Source organism: Ambystoma mexicanum, chromosome 14 (genome assembly GCF_040938575.1).
Source record: "Ambystoma mexicanum isolate Mex_15411 chromosome 14, UKY_AmexF1_1, whole genome shotgun sequence".
NCBI classification, from domain to species: Eukaryota; Metazoa; Chordata; class Amphibia; order Caudata; family Ambystomatidae; genus Ambystoma; species Ambystoma mexicanum.
In genome coordinates, this window is record NC_090940.1 from 2,565,936 (window position 1) to 2,580,976 (window position 15,041).

The 15,041-nt window shown below is 44.8% G+C and overlaps 1 protein-coding gene across 1 annotated transcript in view; it reads left to right on the top strand.

Annotated features, from left to right (window-relative positions):
- Positions 1-12,686, top strand: part of LOC138527542 (transcription factor E2F5-like) — a 384,648-nt gene extending 371,962 nt beyond the window's left edge. The window contains exon 3 of the mRNA XM_069638793.1: positions 11,418-12,686. Coding sequence (XP_069494894.1) covers positions 11,418-11,604 — 187 coding nt within the window. The 3' untranslated portion in view covers positions 11,605-12,686. The remainder of the gene's footprint in view (positions 1-11,417) is intronic.
- Positions 12,687-15,041: the final 2,355 nt, after the last annotated feature.

Below are 15,041 nucleotides of genomic sequence, written 5' to 3' on the forward strand. Positions count from 1 at the left end.
AATAATCGCAAATCTCTAGGTATTGAAAGAAAATAAACACCCTTCCGAAACCCTGGAGACTTATAAAGCTTAAACTTCCCTAACTCCCAAATGTACAGTGAAAGGAAATCTGTGGATGATAATGATTTAAATTCTAAGAATTTAATTTCCCTCTACAATCAAATCTTGTGATTGATTTGTACGATAATTCTTTACATAATATTATGGGGAACAGAAATGAGTTTAAAAATGAACCTCAAGCTAGAAAAACTAACTTTGCTATTAAGGACTTCCAGTTGCTAATTCCCTAAGTACTGGAACTAAGAAGAGGGCTACAAAGGAGCAAAGCTGTAGGAGTGGTCAGATTGTTAAGAGAAATGACCCACACCTGAGGAAGACTAAGTTTAAAAGGCCCCCTCAGGTGCATGCCATTCTCGTGCAGAACAAGCAGGAAGCGCAATGTGATTCGTGTAGGCAGCTGATGCAGAAATTGGAGGATTGAGAAGACGCCGGGGCCATTGTAAGGCAGAAACCAGTAGCCAGTCCTGAGGGTATGTCTCCAAAAGCATTAAGTGCAGAGGTTGCGCAGCGGGAGGCTTCCCCTCTGAAGACCTGTTTTGCAGAGGCTGCTTAGCGGGAAGGGAAAGCGACGGAAGCCTTCCTCCTCAAGAGGCTGTCTCTGGAGAAAGGGAAGCTCCTGTTAAAAGTGGCACAGGAAACGGCGGACCAAGAGTAGCAGTTTGCTGCTTCGCGAGGAGCCACAGATGTAGAACACCTGCGAGGGGGATTGGACATGTGCACCTAACCCAGTGAGTACACAGTCGGTGACCCCGGAGCGCTCAGACCGCTTGCATGCTCAAGGCAGATGTTTTACAAATGGCAAACACTCACTTATGCATGGAAGTGAAAACCAAAAGTAACTTTGAATACCTAACTATCAAAGCGGCGAAATAAATATTTGTGAAAACCAAATTACTGTAAATTCAAGCGTTTGAGAACCTAGCAACCTGATGGGGCCACATTATTAAAAGCTGATGCATATAACCATTGCCCAAGCCAAGAGAAACTAAAAACAAGGCAATTCAAATCCAACAGATATTGCCAAAAGCAGAAAGGGAACTAATGAAGGGTTCAAAAGTGGTGAAGCGTGTTGCCCCTATTTTTCGAAGCATATAACAAAACCTGGTATACACACATTGCCAAAGCCAAGGAATAAGTAAAATAAGACCCTATCCTTGTCGGTATTTGTTTACTTATGTGGTGGGGAAACAAGAGTGGCAAGAAGGCTGCCATTCTGGAAAAGGTTATTCAGAAGGAGAGGTGCATAATGTGCAGAGGAGTATTCAAGAGCGTCAGTGTGAATCTTGTTTTCCCTAAGGAGTTGCTAATTGATGATGCAAAATAACGAAGCTGTTGTAAAGTTAACCACAGAAGCACTTGCTGTTTGTGAATTGCTGCTTGGGCAGGGGAGTATACCCAAATGGCCAACCTTTGATGTAGTAGGCCTGGGATGAGAGTAAACCAGGTGTAAGTTAAAAAAAGTGCTGTAAAGTGGTGCTGACAAAGACCTTTTATGTTACTTGTGGTGCTGAAGAAAGAACTGTATATAACTGCTCTAGAGGAGTTGCATTTCTTCGGAAACGCTCAGTTGCGGCCAAACATCCTGACAAAGACTATTGTTATTGATGAACTAAGACACTATTCTTTGAAGAGGGGAATACAGAATTTTACTCTTGCTCAAGGAGGAGAAAGAACCTTCTATTTTCTTTGTGTCACTGGATTGTTGGAACTGTATGTTAAATTGAGTCACAAAGAACTGTGTTGGAACTTTGTTACACACAAGGATCTCCTCGTTTCTTTTTGAACTGTGGAGCAGAATCCTGCTTGAATCTGGGGAAGGGGAATTCCCCCAGATTATAAGAAGAGACTGTTGTCTTACTACGAATTCAATAGTTATATTTTTGTTACCTTCGAACCGCCATATATTTTAATTTGGCAATTATTATTATTTTTTTTTTTTGTTAACTGAATTAACAGTTTTTACAAAAGAAAATCCTATTTCCTCAAACTTTTGTGTGTTTTCACATTGTTTCTTCAAGTTGCTTGTCCAGTTGCTTGTCGAAGGGCTAAATCCTTTAAGGTTTTTCTGGTCATTGACAGATAGCGTCCAAGTTCAAACTATGCAGAAAGTTTACAACCGCGATGACTGGTCTTCGACTTAGCCCATTCATCAAAAAAGACCACCAATAGTTCTCGTCCAGTCTTGAAAATTCAGAATAGAGATGACCGAGGTGGGTTTCCCTGTTGCCAGTGGTACCCGGGCAATGGAGAATGAAGTGTTTTAGGCTCTCCTTTGAGTCCTGGTTCAGACAAAAACTGCAAGAGTCAGTCACAGATTTGCCTCGAGTTCTCAAGACCTCGTTTGTTTTTAAAATGTTCAGTCTTTCTCTCAAGAAAGTCGAATGAAAGATCTTGTTCGGAAACTTCAATAAATAACTGATAGGCTCATTTATTTTTTGAGAAAAAAGCGGCAGATGGGTTGCAGATTTGTAATTCAGAGCTTTCAGCTGTGTGTCGCACCAGTCAAATTCTTTCAATTTTTTGCCTTCTTTGTTGGATTAACCAAAAGCTTGTCCTCCGAGCTTCCTATTGTTTTTAGGAGAGTTTGTTTTTTATGTATCCCGGTTGTTCGCATTTTGTTTGAGCCTTTCTTGATTTCTTCTTGGATTAGTGTGTAGATTTTCTCCTTCGATGATCTCACTTCCCTGTAGAACATCAAGCTGTTAAGGGATACCGTGCCTTCGAGTGAGATAAGGCCGAGTTCTCTTCTTATAAGAGTTATTGACGTAGAGATAGGCAGTCCGAGGACTTTTTTCCAGAGGAAGCCTTCCAGTTTGGGCCAAATTGAGCCTGGAAAACTTGGCATGGCTGCCACACCGTAGGTAAGCGCTGGAACCACTTTCATCCTGTAAAAGTTGATTGCCGCCTTGACTGAGAAGCGACCACATTTTTTGTCCATGATGATCAGTTGATTAGTCAAGGTTTTGTTTTTATGGTTCAAGAGGTCTAGCATTGGTTGCTCATTCATCTTATTGCTGAACATGGTGCCCAGGTATCTGAAAGATTCCACCTCCTCAAGGTGTACGTTGTTGAAGAACCATGCCTCTGATACTTTTCGTTTGGCCGCTTTTATCAGGCACATCACTTTAGTTTTCAGGGGATTGCTTTTCAGATTGTTGCTTTTCAGATATTCATTCAAATTGTCCAGTTTTCGCTGGAGCCCTATCTTCGTTTGGTCAATTAGAATGATATCATCTGCGTAAAGCAGCCCACTGATCTTTTCAGAGCCCAGAGAAGGGGGGGGGGAAGCTTTTACATTTCTTTCGGCATGTTGGTAATCGCCAGTGTAGGCGTTGTAAAGTGCCGGTGCCAAGGGACATCCTTGCTTTACCCCGCAGTTTGTACCAATTGGTGAGGAGAGTAGACCTGTACCATTGAGTCGGACTCTCATAGATGTTTTGGAGTAAAGTTCTTGTATAGGACAGTTCCAGTTGGTAAGTTTTGTCCATAGCTTCTCTCTGTTTACTTTGTCGAATGCTTTGGACAAGTCGATAAAAGCCAGGCACGGGGGGGGCGCCCCTTCCTGGACTCTGGCCTTGAGAATGTTGATAGTAAATATGTTTGCCATGGTGCTTAGGTTTTTCCTAAAGCCAGTTTGGAAATTGTCCCACCCTTCTGAAGAAGACACCCAGATCTTGAAGCTGTCAAGTAGGAAGGATCCGAAAGAGTTTTCCGATGCAGTCGAGGAGTGCGATGGAGGGACGGATATCCTTTTAGTGTTTCCTTTAGTTTATTTTGGGTAGGGAAATCCTCACCAGGGTAGGGATAGTGTGGCGTGTATCCAATCTTTTGGTTTTTATAAAATGGCATCTTTTGAAAAACCTTCACAAAGTTGTCCGACCTCACGTTTCTGACCCCTCACATGGAGCTACAAGAGCACGTATTGCAGCTAAAGGCTACACTTTCTGAATTGAGCAGGACATTGGTGAGGGGGTCAGGAACCCCCTTACTTGCAGAGTCAAGAAGGATGCAGAACTTATTTTGAACTGCACCAGAAAGACTCAGAACTTGTCTGCACTGCACCAACAGTCCCGGCCTGCACCACAAAAAAAGAACCAGAGTTGCAATTGGGTAGGTTTCTCACCCCAGCCAGCCCAAGGCAAAAGGGGAATAGAATGAGTCGATAGGCTAATTAATGTTGCTTTGTTGTTGGTAGGGTCAGACATTAGGCCAGAATAGGTTTGGGACAGAGGATGAAGGTTAATTTGAAGGACATCCTGACAAGCACAAGTTTATTTTGTAGAATCGGTAACCATCGTCGCAGAGCTAGGACAGGTGTTTCTTTACTTTAATACATCTGAAGCATTTGAAAACATGTCTTCGTGTCTGTCTTATGTCTGATTTTCAACAACTGCCCTTTAAGGGCACCACTTTTTAGCAATTGGCGACACCAGATTTTATGAGGGGTTGCATTCAGGTAACAGGTTTTTTGCCCTGCCAGGACAGGGGAAAGACTGTACTGGTTCCGCCACTTCAAAGGAGTAGACCAGTCATGTGATGCTTAAAAATGCAATTGGACAGGCAGGAGGTTCTGCCTGAACCCTAAACATGTTAGCAACAGCCCTATTAGGGCCCTACTCCATTCTATAGCTCCATCTTTCAGCCTATTGTGGATCCCCCTTAAAGGGGTGCTTTGAGATTTCTCCGACAAAAATGGGGGCGAGGTGAGAGTGGAGAACATGTTGCCGCTGGAAGCAAGGGACTGTCCCTCTGCACACCCATAGCGTTTCCAGTTACAGGCAGATCACTGGCACACCTTTAGGGAGCACTCCAGGCTCTGTATTACCCTCACTGGCTAAGCTCTCTGCTTCCCATGCCTGCCCTTGCAAAGCTCCCATAAACTGCAAAAAGCACTACCACTGGTTTAGCTGCAGATTGGCAGCTGCTTTTTCAGATTAGACCATAGGCCCGTCTGCCCTCTAAATTGAGTAATTCTGCATGCTTACGCAAGAACGTGTGTTCTGAAATGGAAACAATTTTAAAATGAAGATTTTTAATCATGTGGTAGATCAGATATAGGAGATGGACAAAAGGGTTTCAAGTTCATTAAAGTAAAGAACATGCCTCACCTAGACCTGCTTCTTTTCGTTGAGATAGCTGTCCTATAAAATAACCAAAGCCAGGTCACAAATCAACCTTGTTCTCGGTCCAATACTTAAACTATCCTACTGACTGCCCCTACAACTAACCAAGGAAAAGAATGGGCCTAGAGAATTGGCCTTACTCCTCTTGGCTTTGCTTGTGCTGGTTGGTACATGACCCTCTCCCTCAAAGGTCTCCCAGGTTTCAGGCTTTGGTTCACACGTGCAGATCAAAATAAAGTCCTTGATTTTTAACACAAAATAAAGAGGGAACTCCTGTTTCCCTTCTCCCCAAATGTCTCTTGAACTTGGTTCTCTGTTATCAGGCCTTGGTCTCTTTATACAGGTCAAAACATACTCCTGATTTTTTATACAAAACTAAAGGGGAACGCGACTTGTGTGCTCTCCAGAATCTTGTCCCCTGGACAAAGGTTGTCTCTAAATTGTGCTACTAGCGGTTTTTAGGTCTTTCAGTCGGACACACGTTATATCTAGTTCAGTCCTCCAGGGGGGTCTCAGATTCTATGTGAAGACCGGAGGCTCACATTACGCTGCTTTCTTTTATTAAACGGATGAAAAGAAGCTCAGCAGCAGGTATTTTATGCACCTGACTGCAAGCAAATAAGTATGCATAACAAAGGTGCATTAAAATATGAACCCTTTAAGTGTCATGGGTATTTCCCTCCCATGCCAAGGCCTTTTTTGGTGATTTTGGTATGTGGCCATTAAATGGGTTGTAACATTTTTGTTACATGAGATATCTCGGCCAGATTTGGCTCCTTTTTTTCCCCACATGTAGGCGGGTGTAACGCCACCCAGGAATACTAGGCTGCTGTAGGGGGGTGAGAGAAAATAAGCAAAAAGTGCGAACATGTTTTTTTTGTTTTTAAAAAATACCAATAAAATGATGTACAAAGAAGCCTGTGGTTTTTTTCATTGTAAGAGTTAGGAACAAATGGTTTGCTGTGCTGAATTCCCCAATTTCCTGGCTTTCAAGAACAGGTTGAGTGGAAACAAAAAAAAATTATTTTGATGTGGTTATCAACCGTTTTGTGAGAGGCAGGCGATTTTGGCAATTTATACCAATTGGACAGGCATGGACGGAATGGAAGAAAAGAGTAGGAAAGCCGAATTGGAGGACAGAAAGGCATATATTTCTGAAAAGTAGGCAAAATTCCAAGTTTAGGAAGGGGTGATTTGCGCAGGTCGGGCAACAACTAGGTAGGGCAAAATGCCATAGATTGTGCAAAAAGAGGGAAAATTACCGAAATAAAAGGTATGTGTTGGACATGGTTGGCTTGGTACGGCAATGGCTTCTATGAATTTTGAGAAAAGCAATGCTCTGCTACATTTCCCCCGACTCTTGCAGTTAGGAAAGCACACATTTTTTGTAGTGTTTTACAAAACGAGCAATACCACAAGCCAAACACAGAGCCATGATACACAGGAGTTGTATGCTTACGGCCTGAACAGACGCAGTTAGCATGTGTAAATCGGGAAAATCAATGTGTTGAGGAACAGCAAGCATCCATTTTCTGAAAGAGCACAGGCAGACCTTTTCAAGGGTAGGTGACTTGTGCAGGTTACAAAAGTGTATGGTGCCTAAAGCAGTGACTAAATGTAGGGCACATTTGGGAAATTAAAGGGTTGTGTGACAAAGGGCACCAGCAAATGGGTCAAAACGTTATGAAAACCACACAAACACAAATATTATACCGTCCCGCATTCCCACACGTGTACCGATGAAAACGGTACCTCACATGTGTGGGTGCTCCTACCTGGGCGCAAAGGGGAAAGCCTAAAACACAGATGACCCCAAGTCTGTTATGATACCTGAATTTCACACTTTGTCCAGCCAGGCACACCATGCAGATATGGGCCTCAGGTGTCCAAGCCACCAAGCAAAACGGGGAACCCCATGCATTTCCGAAAAGCGGACACCTGTGGTAATCCGTAGAGGTCTGATTTGCGCAAATCGGCCCAGAATTTACTACCCAGACGCCCTGGCACAGTCTGAAATGTGGCAAAAAACCCACATTTTTCACTTTGTAGGGGGTTCCGGGTAATACATTCTGGGCTGCTTCGCACAAGTCAGACCTCTGTGGATTCCCCACGGGTGTCCTCTTTTGGGAAATGCATGGGGTTCCCTGTTTTCCTTGCTGGTTTCGATACCCTAGGCCCAAATCTGTAGGTTGGCTACATGAACAAAATGTGCTGTGGCGAAAGGCTTGGGGTTACCAGCGGGTTACCCTTTTCCTTTTGCGCCCCCGGTAGATGCACCCATACATGTGAGGTACCGTTTTCGTCGGACACCAGTGGGAACACAAGAAGGTATGACATCTGTTGTTGGCGGCATGTTTCGGTGAGTGGACACACGGAAAGGTCTCTGAAATTGGCTGGAAACTAAGACCATTCTCAGACATTTCGCCCTGGCCACCCACCGAAACACACCGCCAACAACACATGGCCTACCTTCCCGCGTCCCTACACGTGTCCCGATGAAAACGGTACCTGCTGAAGGTCGTGTTTAAAGTTGAGGCACACCTAGCCCTCCGATAAACGGCTGAAACACCTTGTGTAGACGCACCACTCCCTTAACTTACAGCAGATCCATGCTGTTTTACACAAGCCAAATGATTTTTGTTCTGTACAATTGTTCCATATGTTTTTTTTAATCTTTCTTTGAATATGCACATGACATTATGTGAACCTCTCGATAAATCCTAAAGTATTTTTGGGTTCTTGTTTACACACACACTGTGTTGGAGTTCATTCCAAAAATGTTTTGGTATAGTGTGTGTTAAATGTACCATGTCTTTCTATTGTTTCTGTGTAAGCAAACTCTGTTTTTTGACGTCTTGATATATATAAAAAAAGAGATTCAACTCCATAAAACAGTAGTGAAGAGTTATTCCTTCCTTGTATATGCTGAGCTCTACAAAACTCTTCCTTGGGAGTATATGTGTATGAGCATAGCGTCTTCTGGACCTATTCATTTATAGATTTATCTTAATTCTATTAAAGACACGGAGGCAAGCATTATCCAACCCAGCGAGAAAAATAGCGGCGCTAGACCTGCTTGAAGGCAGTCATTGTTCGCATTGCTTGGGGGTAATTGCCTTTCTGCATGCCATGTGTATTTACTGTATAACACTGTTTTCTCGCCCACCCTCGCAAGGGGGACTAGGGTTGTCATACGCATCAAGTAACCCTAGTTATTTTTCATTTCTTGACCGTGGCTACAGACAAGTCCGCCTGCCTCGAAAGAGGAAGTTACATCATGTTCAGGGCTATTTGGAATGGCAGCTGGATGCCTACAGGTGAACTAGTGTCACATGTTTGGTGGCCTCCTATGATCTCTGTTAAGACTCCTGGGAAATGGAGTTTTGTTTTTCTTCAAAGACACTTTTGGACTGAAACCTTTGTTTTTGTGGATGTTAATTAGTATTTTAATGCACCTTTTGTTATGCATACTATTTGCTCACAGTCAGGTGCATAAAATACTTGCTGCTGAGCTTCTTTTCATATGTTTAATAAAAGAAAGAGAAGCGTAATGCTTGCCTCTGTCTTTAATAGAATTAAGACTTTCTTGCAAGTTATTATGGAAAATCTTTATTTTTGCAAGTAATGAGTTCTGGTTTTCCTACATTTAGCTTTGTCTTCTCGAGGTTGTGAGATTATGCGTTCTCACCCTCTGAGTGGCTTTGATTCCTGCCCCCAGACTGGAGGCTCGGCACTCAGCCAGGGTTGTCCTACTTGCGGGAGCTGTCTGTTCGGTGTACCCCTATCTGGCTTTCTGTTCCCTTGTGGGATCCTGGTTTTGCTTTTCCCCCCTTTGGGCATTTTTCTGATTTGCCGCTCTGTTTACCCCTCTTGAGTTATTGGATTTGGTTTCATCCGCCTCTTGGTGTTTTTATTCGTTGGTCTCTGGTAACCACTCTTGGGTTATTGGTTTCGGGTTCTCACTTCGCAGTGCTTCTATTACTCTTTGATTTAGGTAACCCCTCGCAGGGTACAGGATTCCGGCGGTACAATGTCCTTTTGCCACCACAAGTTATTTTTAATGGATTTTTTCAGTATGAAAATCCATCGAAAAAGCTCATGTCCATAAAACGGCATACAGCCGTTTCAGGCTTACCCTCTGATGAATCGCAGAAATCTGTCCCTTCTCTTCTCTGCCCCATATGAGGCTAGAGTGAGCCGGCTCCGCAACTCTCGGCTGACCCCGCTAGGAGAGACTCCCTCTTTTAGGGACAAGACTCCCTTTTCTGCGAGGAACTCCCTAAAATGCATCCAAATAATACCTATTTGAATGTACCTTTAAAAAATTTGGTATGCTAAAAAGATCAAAATGCGTTAGTCACCAAGAAACCTTCAAAGGTTATTTAATTGAAAAAAACTCCATTAACTGGGAGGAAGAGCAGCACATGGAGGAAAGTATAGAAGCCTTGAGGGCGGAGAGAGACTCTTAAGCTGGGGAAGCTCAGATTGGACGGAACACAAGACTCACGATTCACAGTTGGGGAGACCGATGCAGAAGAAAAGCTGTGTGCACAGTATCCTTCATCCAGAGAGCAATGAGAGACTAAGTTAGACCTGCTGTGTCTGGAGATCAAACAGATGCAAGGAGGAAGGTTGGACGTGAGACGTACAGAAGCGCAGAGAGCGGGAGAAAGTTGAAATGGTGGCATGACCACTATGTGGTGGGCTGAAGATCCTTTAAGCAACGCCGGTACAGCCACTTCAGAGGACGTGGGATCGAATGGTGTTAAAGATACCACAAGACCATCCTAGACAAAGCCAACAAGAGACCTGACCCAAGCAAATAAAACCTGGTGACATTGTTAGGTTGGTACGCCTTGCCGTATCTGGAGGATAGCTCCGGGGCAACATGCTTTTCTTGGAAGCAAGATGATGCAGAGCAACACAGGTTCGATTCCCCGGGTCCGCTTTAGAAACCCCTGTGTATTGAGCATGTTATAATTAACCATTTCTAATTATATAGGCAGAGATGGGCATTCTTTTCCATTTTGTTAATAAAGCAGATGGTGAAATATCTTATCTGAGTCTGTGTACTTCTTCTGACCCACCACACATGTACTTTGGTCTCTGATAACCCCTTGTGGGTTATTGTTGGGCTCACCCTCTCTGGTATTGTTTTTAGGCTTTGATCTCTGGTAACCCTCTCAGGTTATGGAGTTAAGGTTTATCCTCTTTTTGTGTTTTTTATTCTGTGGATTTGGGTAATCTCACCCGGACCTTTGGGTATTTTTGTCTGGCCCCTTAGCCTACTCATTCCCTTTTGGAATGCTTAGGAGCACAATTCCCCCCCCCCCACCCCTCCTCTGCGTGAACCGTATACCTGTTTCTCTGCGGTTCACTCTAGCTGGGGAGGTAGCCGCTCCGGTCGTGGCAGAATGACTTTTCTTGGGACGTTGATTTCCCTGGGTTTTCTTCTCCGGCCGGGTATTGGGAGTTCAGCACAGCGGTGTGCTTCTTCAGAGGTGATTCATTTTCTCATCAGATCTGTGCTTGGGTCTCCCAGGCCTCCTGCCACAGCGCCTCCTCCCCAGGTAAGGGTCTCTACCTTCTTATGTCTCTTCCTGCAACAAGAGACACCACACCGTGGGTTCTGGGATTTAGCCATCTCAGAGTTGGGAGCAACACCAAGCCCATTTCAAAGGCCCCTCTACGTTTGTATTATGTTCCACACGTAATATCCAACCAACAATTGGTGCACTGGTGTTAAAGTAGGTATTACATGGTTAACTGGTGATTCTTTGTCCCCTAAAGGGGGCTGGGGAGTCGCACCCAGTGAGGTTCCACTTGTGCTGATCCATGTTTTGTGTAGCGGTTCTCGCCCCTACTCCTGAGGAAGTTGTCCCATCGCCACAATTTCCCTGGATTAGTGACAATCCTCCCACCCCCTAAAGAGGATACTGGCAGATGCAAATCACTGTTTAAAGGGAATTAAGATTGCAGCCCATCAAAATTAGTCTCCAACCCTGAGAAATAGCAACTTTAGGACTGGCCAGAAGGACCGGGGATGGCTGGGAAATGTCTCCATCTGCTGTGCAGAGAGTGTGTTTTTTAAACACAAAACTGAAGGCTGTATCTCCCAATGTAATCCTGCTGGAACCTATTGCTAAAGAATGCCCAAGTAGGTTACTTTGGGTAAGGAACTTACTTTGTATGCACTTCATTTATGGTTATATTCTTGTCTTAATTTTGCTTTAGAGATGTCGATGGCTGCAACACAAAGAGCGCTCTGGGCAGGCGGAAAATCCTGGAAGCAGAAATTCAAGATCTGGACCTTGAAGAGAAGGAGCTGAATAAGCAGATCTTCTTGCTTGATCAAAGCATCCAGGGCATCATGGAGGAACCGAGCATGAAAATATATCTTTTTTGTTGTACAAATTCATGAATCGATTGGAACCAGTTTGTGAGAATGCATTAAAGAGGCACCGGTTGGCAAAGGAAGTGGCATTATTATTTGTTTAGGTTTTATTTTGTGCACATATAGAAACTTCAAACCAATAAATAGCAAGAAAGGTGGGGCGATCTGGCTCTCTGGATCCTCTGGCCCTGCGCCAACATCCCTGATGGATGCACTGCAGAATCCTGCATGCATCAGATGCTGGATCTGACCTTGCGTTTATACATGCGCCAGGCAGGGGTTGGTATAAAGTCTGCGCTTCTTTCTGTAGACCGCTAAAACAAAGGGGTTCTAAACAAATGGTGAACATGGCAGGGGCCAACCTTTAGTAATGGCTGGGTATTCCTTTCCTCAATTGTGACTCTGGTCCAGTGTTACTTAAGGGTGGACTAGATATCCGGCTCGGACCGAAAGTCTTTTAGTCCAGGGAGTTGTGTTCCCCACTAAATTTTGCCCATTCAATCTTTGTCATGTTGTGGCCAATTAATAACATGCTTTGTTGGATCCTCCAGGTTTGCACCAAGTTGATGCCTGCAGGGTTCAATGCACTTAACCACCTGAGCTACCAAACACAGGAGCCGTTGCACTTAAATTGTGGGGAGTGCAATGTTTGTGTGTTGAAGGTGTCTCCTCTCAGGTTTACTGGCCAGGTTACATGTCTGGTTCAGTGAGTTTGGGATTAGATCTAGCACACATTTGCTCATCTTCCTTGGTGTATGTATGCATGTGCCTCTTACTGTGCTCAGTATGTCTCCCCAGGGCCCCTGTCGCTGGACATACCAGGTCATTGGGAGACCAAGCCCCTTCAAGATGGTCTACATTCACCCTCTAGCTTCCATCCTTCTAGTCCTATCCCTTCACCACTTGTAGGTTTTGCACTCTCCTGTTGGTTTAGCATTTGCTGGATGTCCTCTCTCACCTGTTTGTATTTCTTGGGATTGTTTGAATAATGTCCTCCTCTCCTCTCCCTTTTATTGTCCTAGCCTCTTCCAGTTCTTCGTGATTCTTCCACTTAGGTTCACTCCTATCCTGGGCGACTTGCCACTTTTCAGTGACGCTGTAGTTCTTGGGGCCAGGTACCGTTTCCATTATGAATTTACACTAATGTGCTCTTGCATTCCCCTCACCCCTCTGATCTTCTGCTGGCATTTCCTTAAATCTCCAGACCCATCTTCTGGGCTTACTCTGTCAAGTTCACAATGATCAGCTCTGACCATCTGTGGGTCTTGTCTCTTGTCCCACCTTGCTTCCTCTTTCTTTATCCTTTTAGTCCTTTCTCTCCTAAACACTTCAGTTCTCCTTCCTCTTCTCTTTCAACACACTGCTTCTCCTTTGGTCTCCTCCTGTCTCTCCTTCCTGTTGGTCTACATTGTCTGCCCTCTTTTCTCAACACTGTCATTGGGCCAGGGTATCTGATTTCTCCCCCGCTCTTCCTTCTGCCTTTTCGTTCTGTGTAGACAAACCATATATGTCCTCCTCACCCTTCAGCATCTGTCACTGCCCCATCACATCTGTTTCTTTACTTCTTCCCCGCCTTCTGCCAGTACTCAGTCTGAATCCACCTTGCCTCTTAGCTCTCCCCATTCCTCCCCCACTTTATTCTGGCGACTTGTTCTATTTTCCCCTTCTTACTCTTCTTTTCGGTCTGCGTTCTTTCAGCTTTCCATGCATCACTCTTCTTTGTGCCACTACAATTGTCTGCTCCTTATTTTCTGCTCCACCTTTAATTCTTCTGTTCTCGAAGCACTTCTTGGCTTCTCCACATATCTGCTCTTTCTAGTCTCCCTCCTCTCCTGCTTCACTCTTCCTCTTTTCCACTTCACCCGGTTTCTTCCTGGTTTGTGTCCTCAACATCACTCCCAACTCTGCTCTGTCCAAACTCCCTTCCTAGCAGACTTCGCCACACTCTCTCTGCTGCCTATTTCCCCTGCCTACTTTGTCACCTGAGCTCCTTCTCACATGCACTGCCCTCCGCTGCCATATTCCACAGTTCGCTGCAGATGGCAGGTTGGCATTCACCTGCATTGTTGGGACAAATTGGTGCTTAACTCGGGCTAGTCCGTCTACCACCAGGATTTTTCTGTTGGGCCCCTATACAAATATATCTCTCTCTCTCTATCTCTCTCTCTCTCGATCTCTCTCGATCTCTCTCTCTCAATCTCTCTCTCTCAATCTCTCTCTCTCAATCTCTCTCTCTCAATCTCTCTCTCAATCTCTCTCTCTCAATCTCTCTCTCTCGATCTCTCTCTCTCTATCTCGATCTCTCTCTCTCTCTCGATCTCTCTCGATCTCTCTCTCTCTCTCGATCTCTCTCTCTCTCTCGATCTCTCTCTCTCTCGATCTCTCTCTCTCTCGATCTCTCTCTCTCTCGATCTCTCTCTCTCTCGATCTCTCTCTCTCTCGATCTCTCTCTCTCTCGATCTCTCTCTCTCTCTCTCAATCTCGATCTCTCTCTCTCAATCTCGATCTCTCTCTCTCAATCTCGATCTCTCTCTCTCAATCTCGATCTCTCTCTCTCAATCTCGATCTCTCTCTCTCAATCTCGATCTCTCTCTCTCGATCTCTCTCTCTCAATCTCGATCTCTCTCTCAATCTCTCTCTCTCTCGATCTCTCTCGAGATCTCGATCTCTCTCGGCACAGGTTATAACTGGACACGTGCAGCCCATTGCCATTGGGGTTCTAAATTAGTGTTTGCAAGCTTCTAATGCAGATGTATGTGAGGGGATGAACATCATTTAATGGTGCGCATTCCTGAATGGGATGTGGTGTAGTGTCACAGATGGCCTTAATATAGGTCCTCCAGTCCCGGTGTAAAGATGAGCTAGGGCCGTCCCTCCCTTTGGACCTCCACCCTGGTCCAGGCATCTGTAACCCCCAGTTAATGCTAATAGCCTTCAGCTAAACATGTTTTCCTGAAATAATGTCTCTCCAACTCCTTCTGGGACTTACTAAGTGGCCACACTACCCTGCTAGTAATAGAGGTGTTAGTAAATCGAGGGTGGTGTATGTGTGCCTCTAGAGGCTCAGGCCTCTGTCGCCTGATTACTCTCCCATACACTCTTCCTCCGTACAACTCCTCCCACCTCCTCTCCACGTCTTTCTCCCACCCCCTACTACCACCCTCCGATGTTGCGATCTTCCTTCCTCTCTTCTGCTACTCTACCTTCTCCGCAGCACTGTTAGTCTCGCTTCTGCACTACTACTGCTACGCACTTGTTACTTCTAATCCTTGCACCCACCCTTTGATGTTGCTACTCCATCTATCCTACTTCCACTCCCTCCACACTTCTACTGCTCTTCACTTTACTACCTTTTCCTTTGCGCTACCGCCTCCTTCACATAATTCCCTCTCCACACTTCTACTCTTCTTCCCCAAACTCAGGGACAAGGTGCCCTGGTCACCCTTCTACTACTCGCCCCTTGC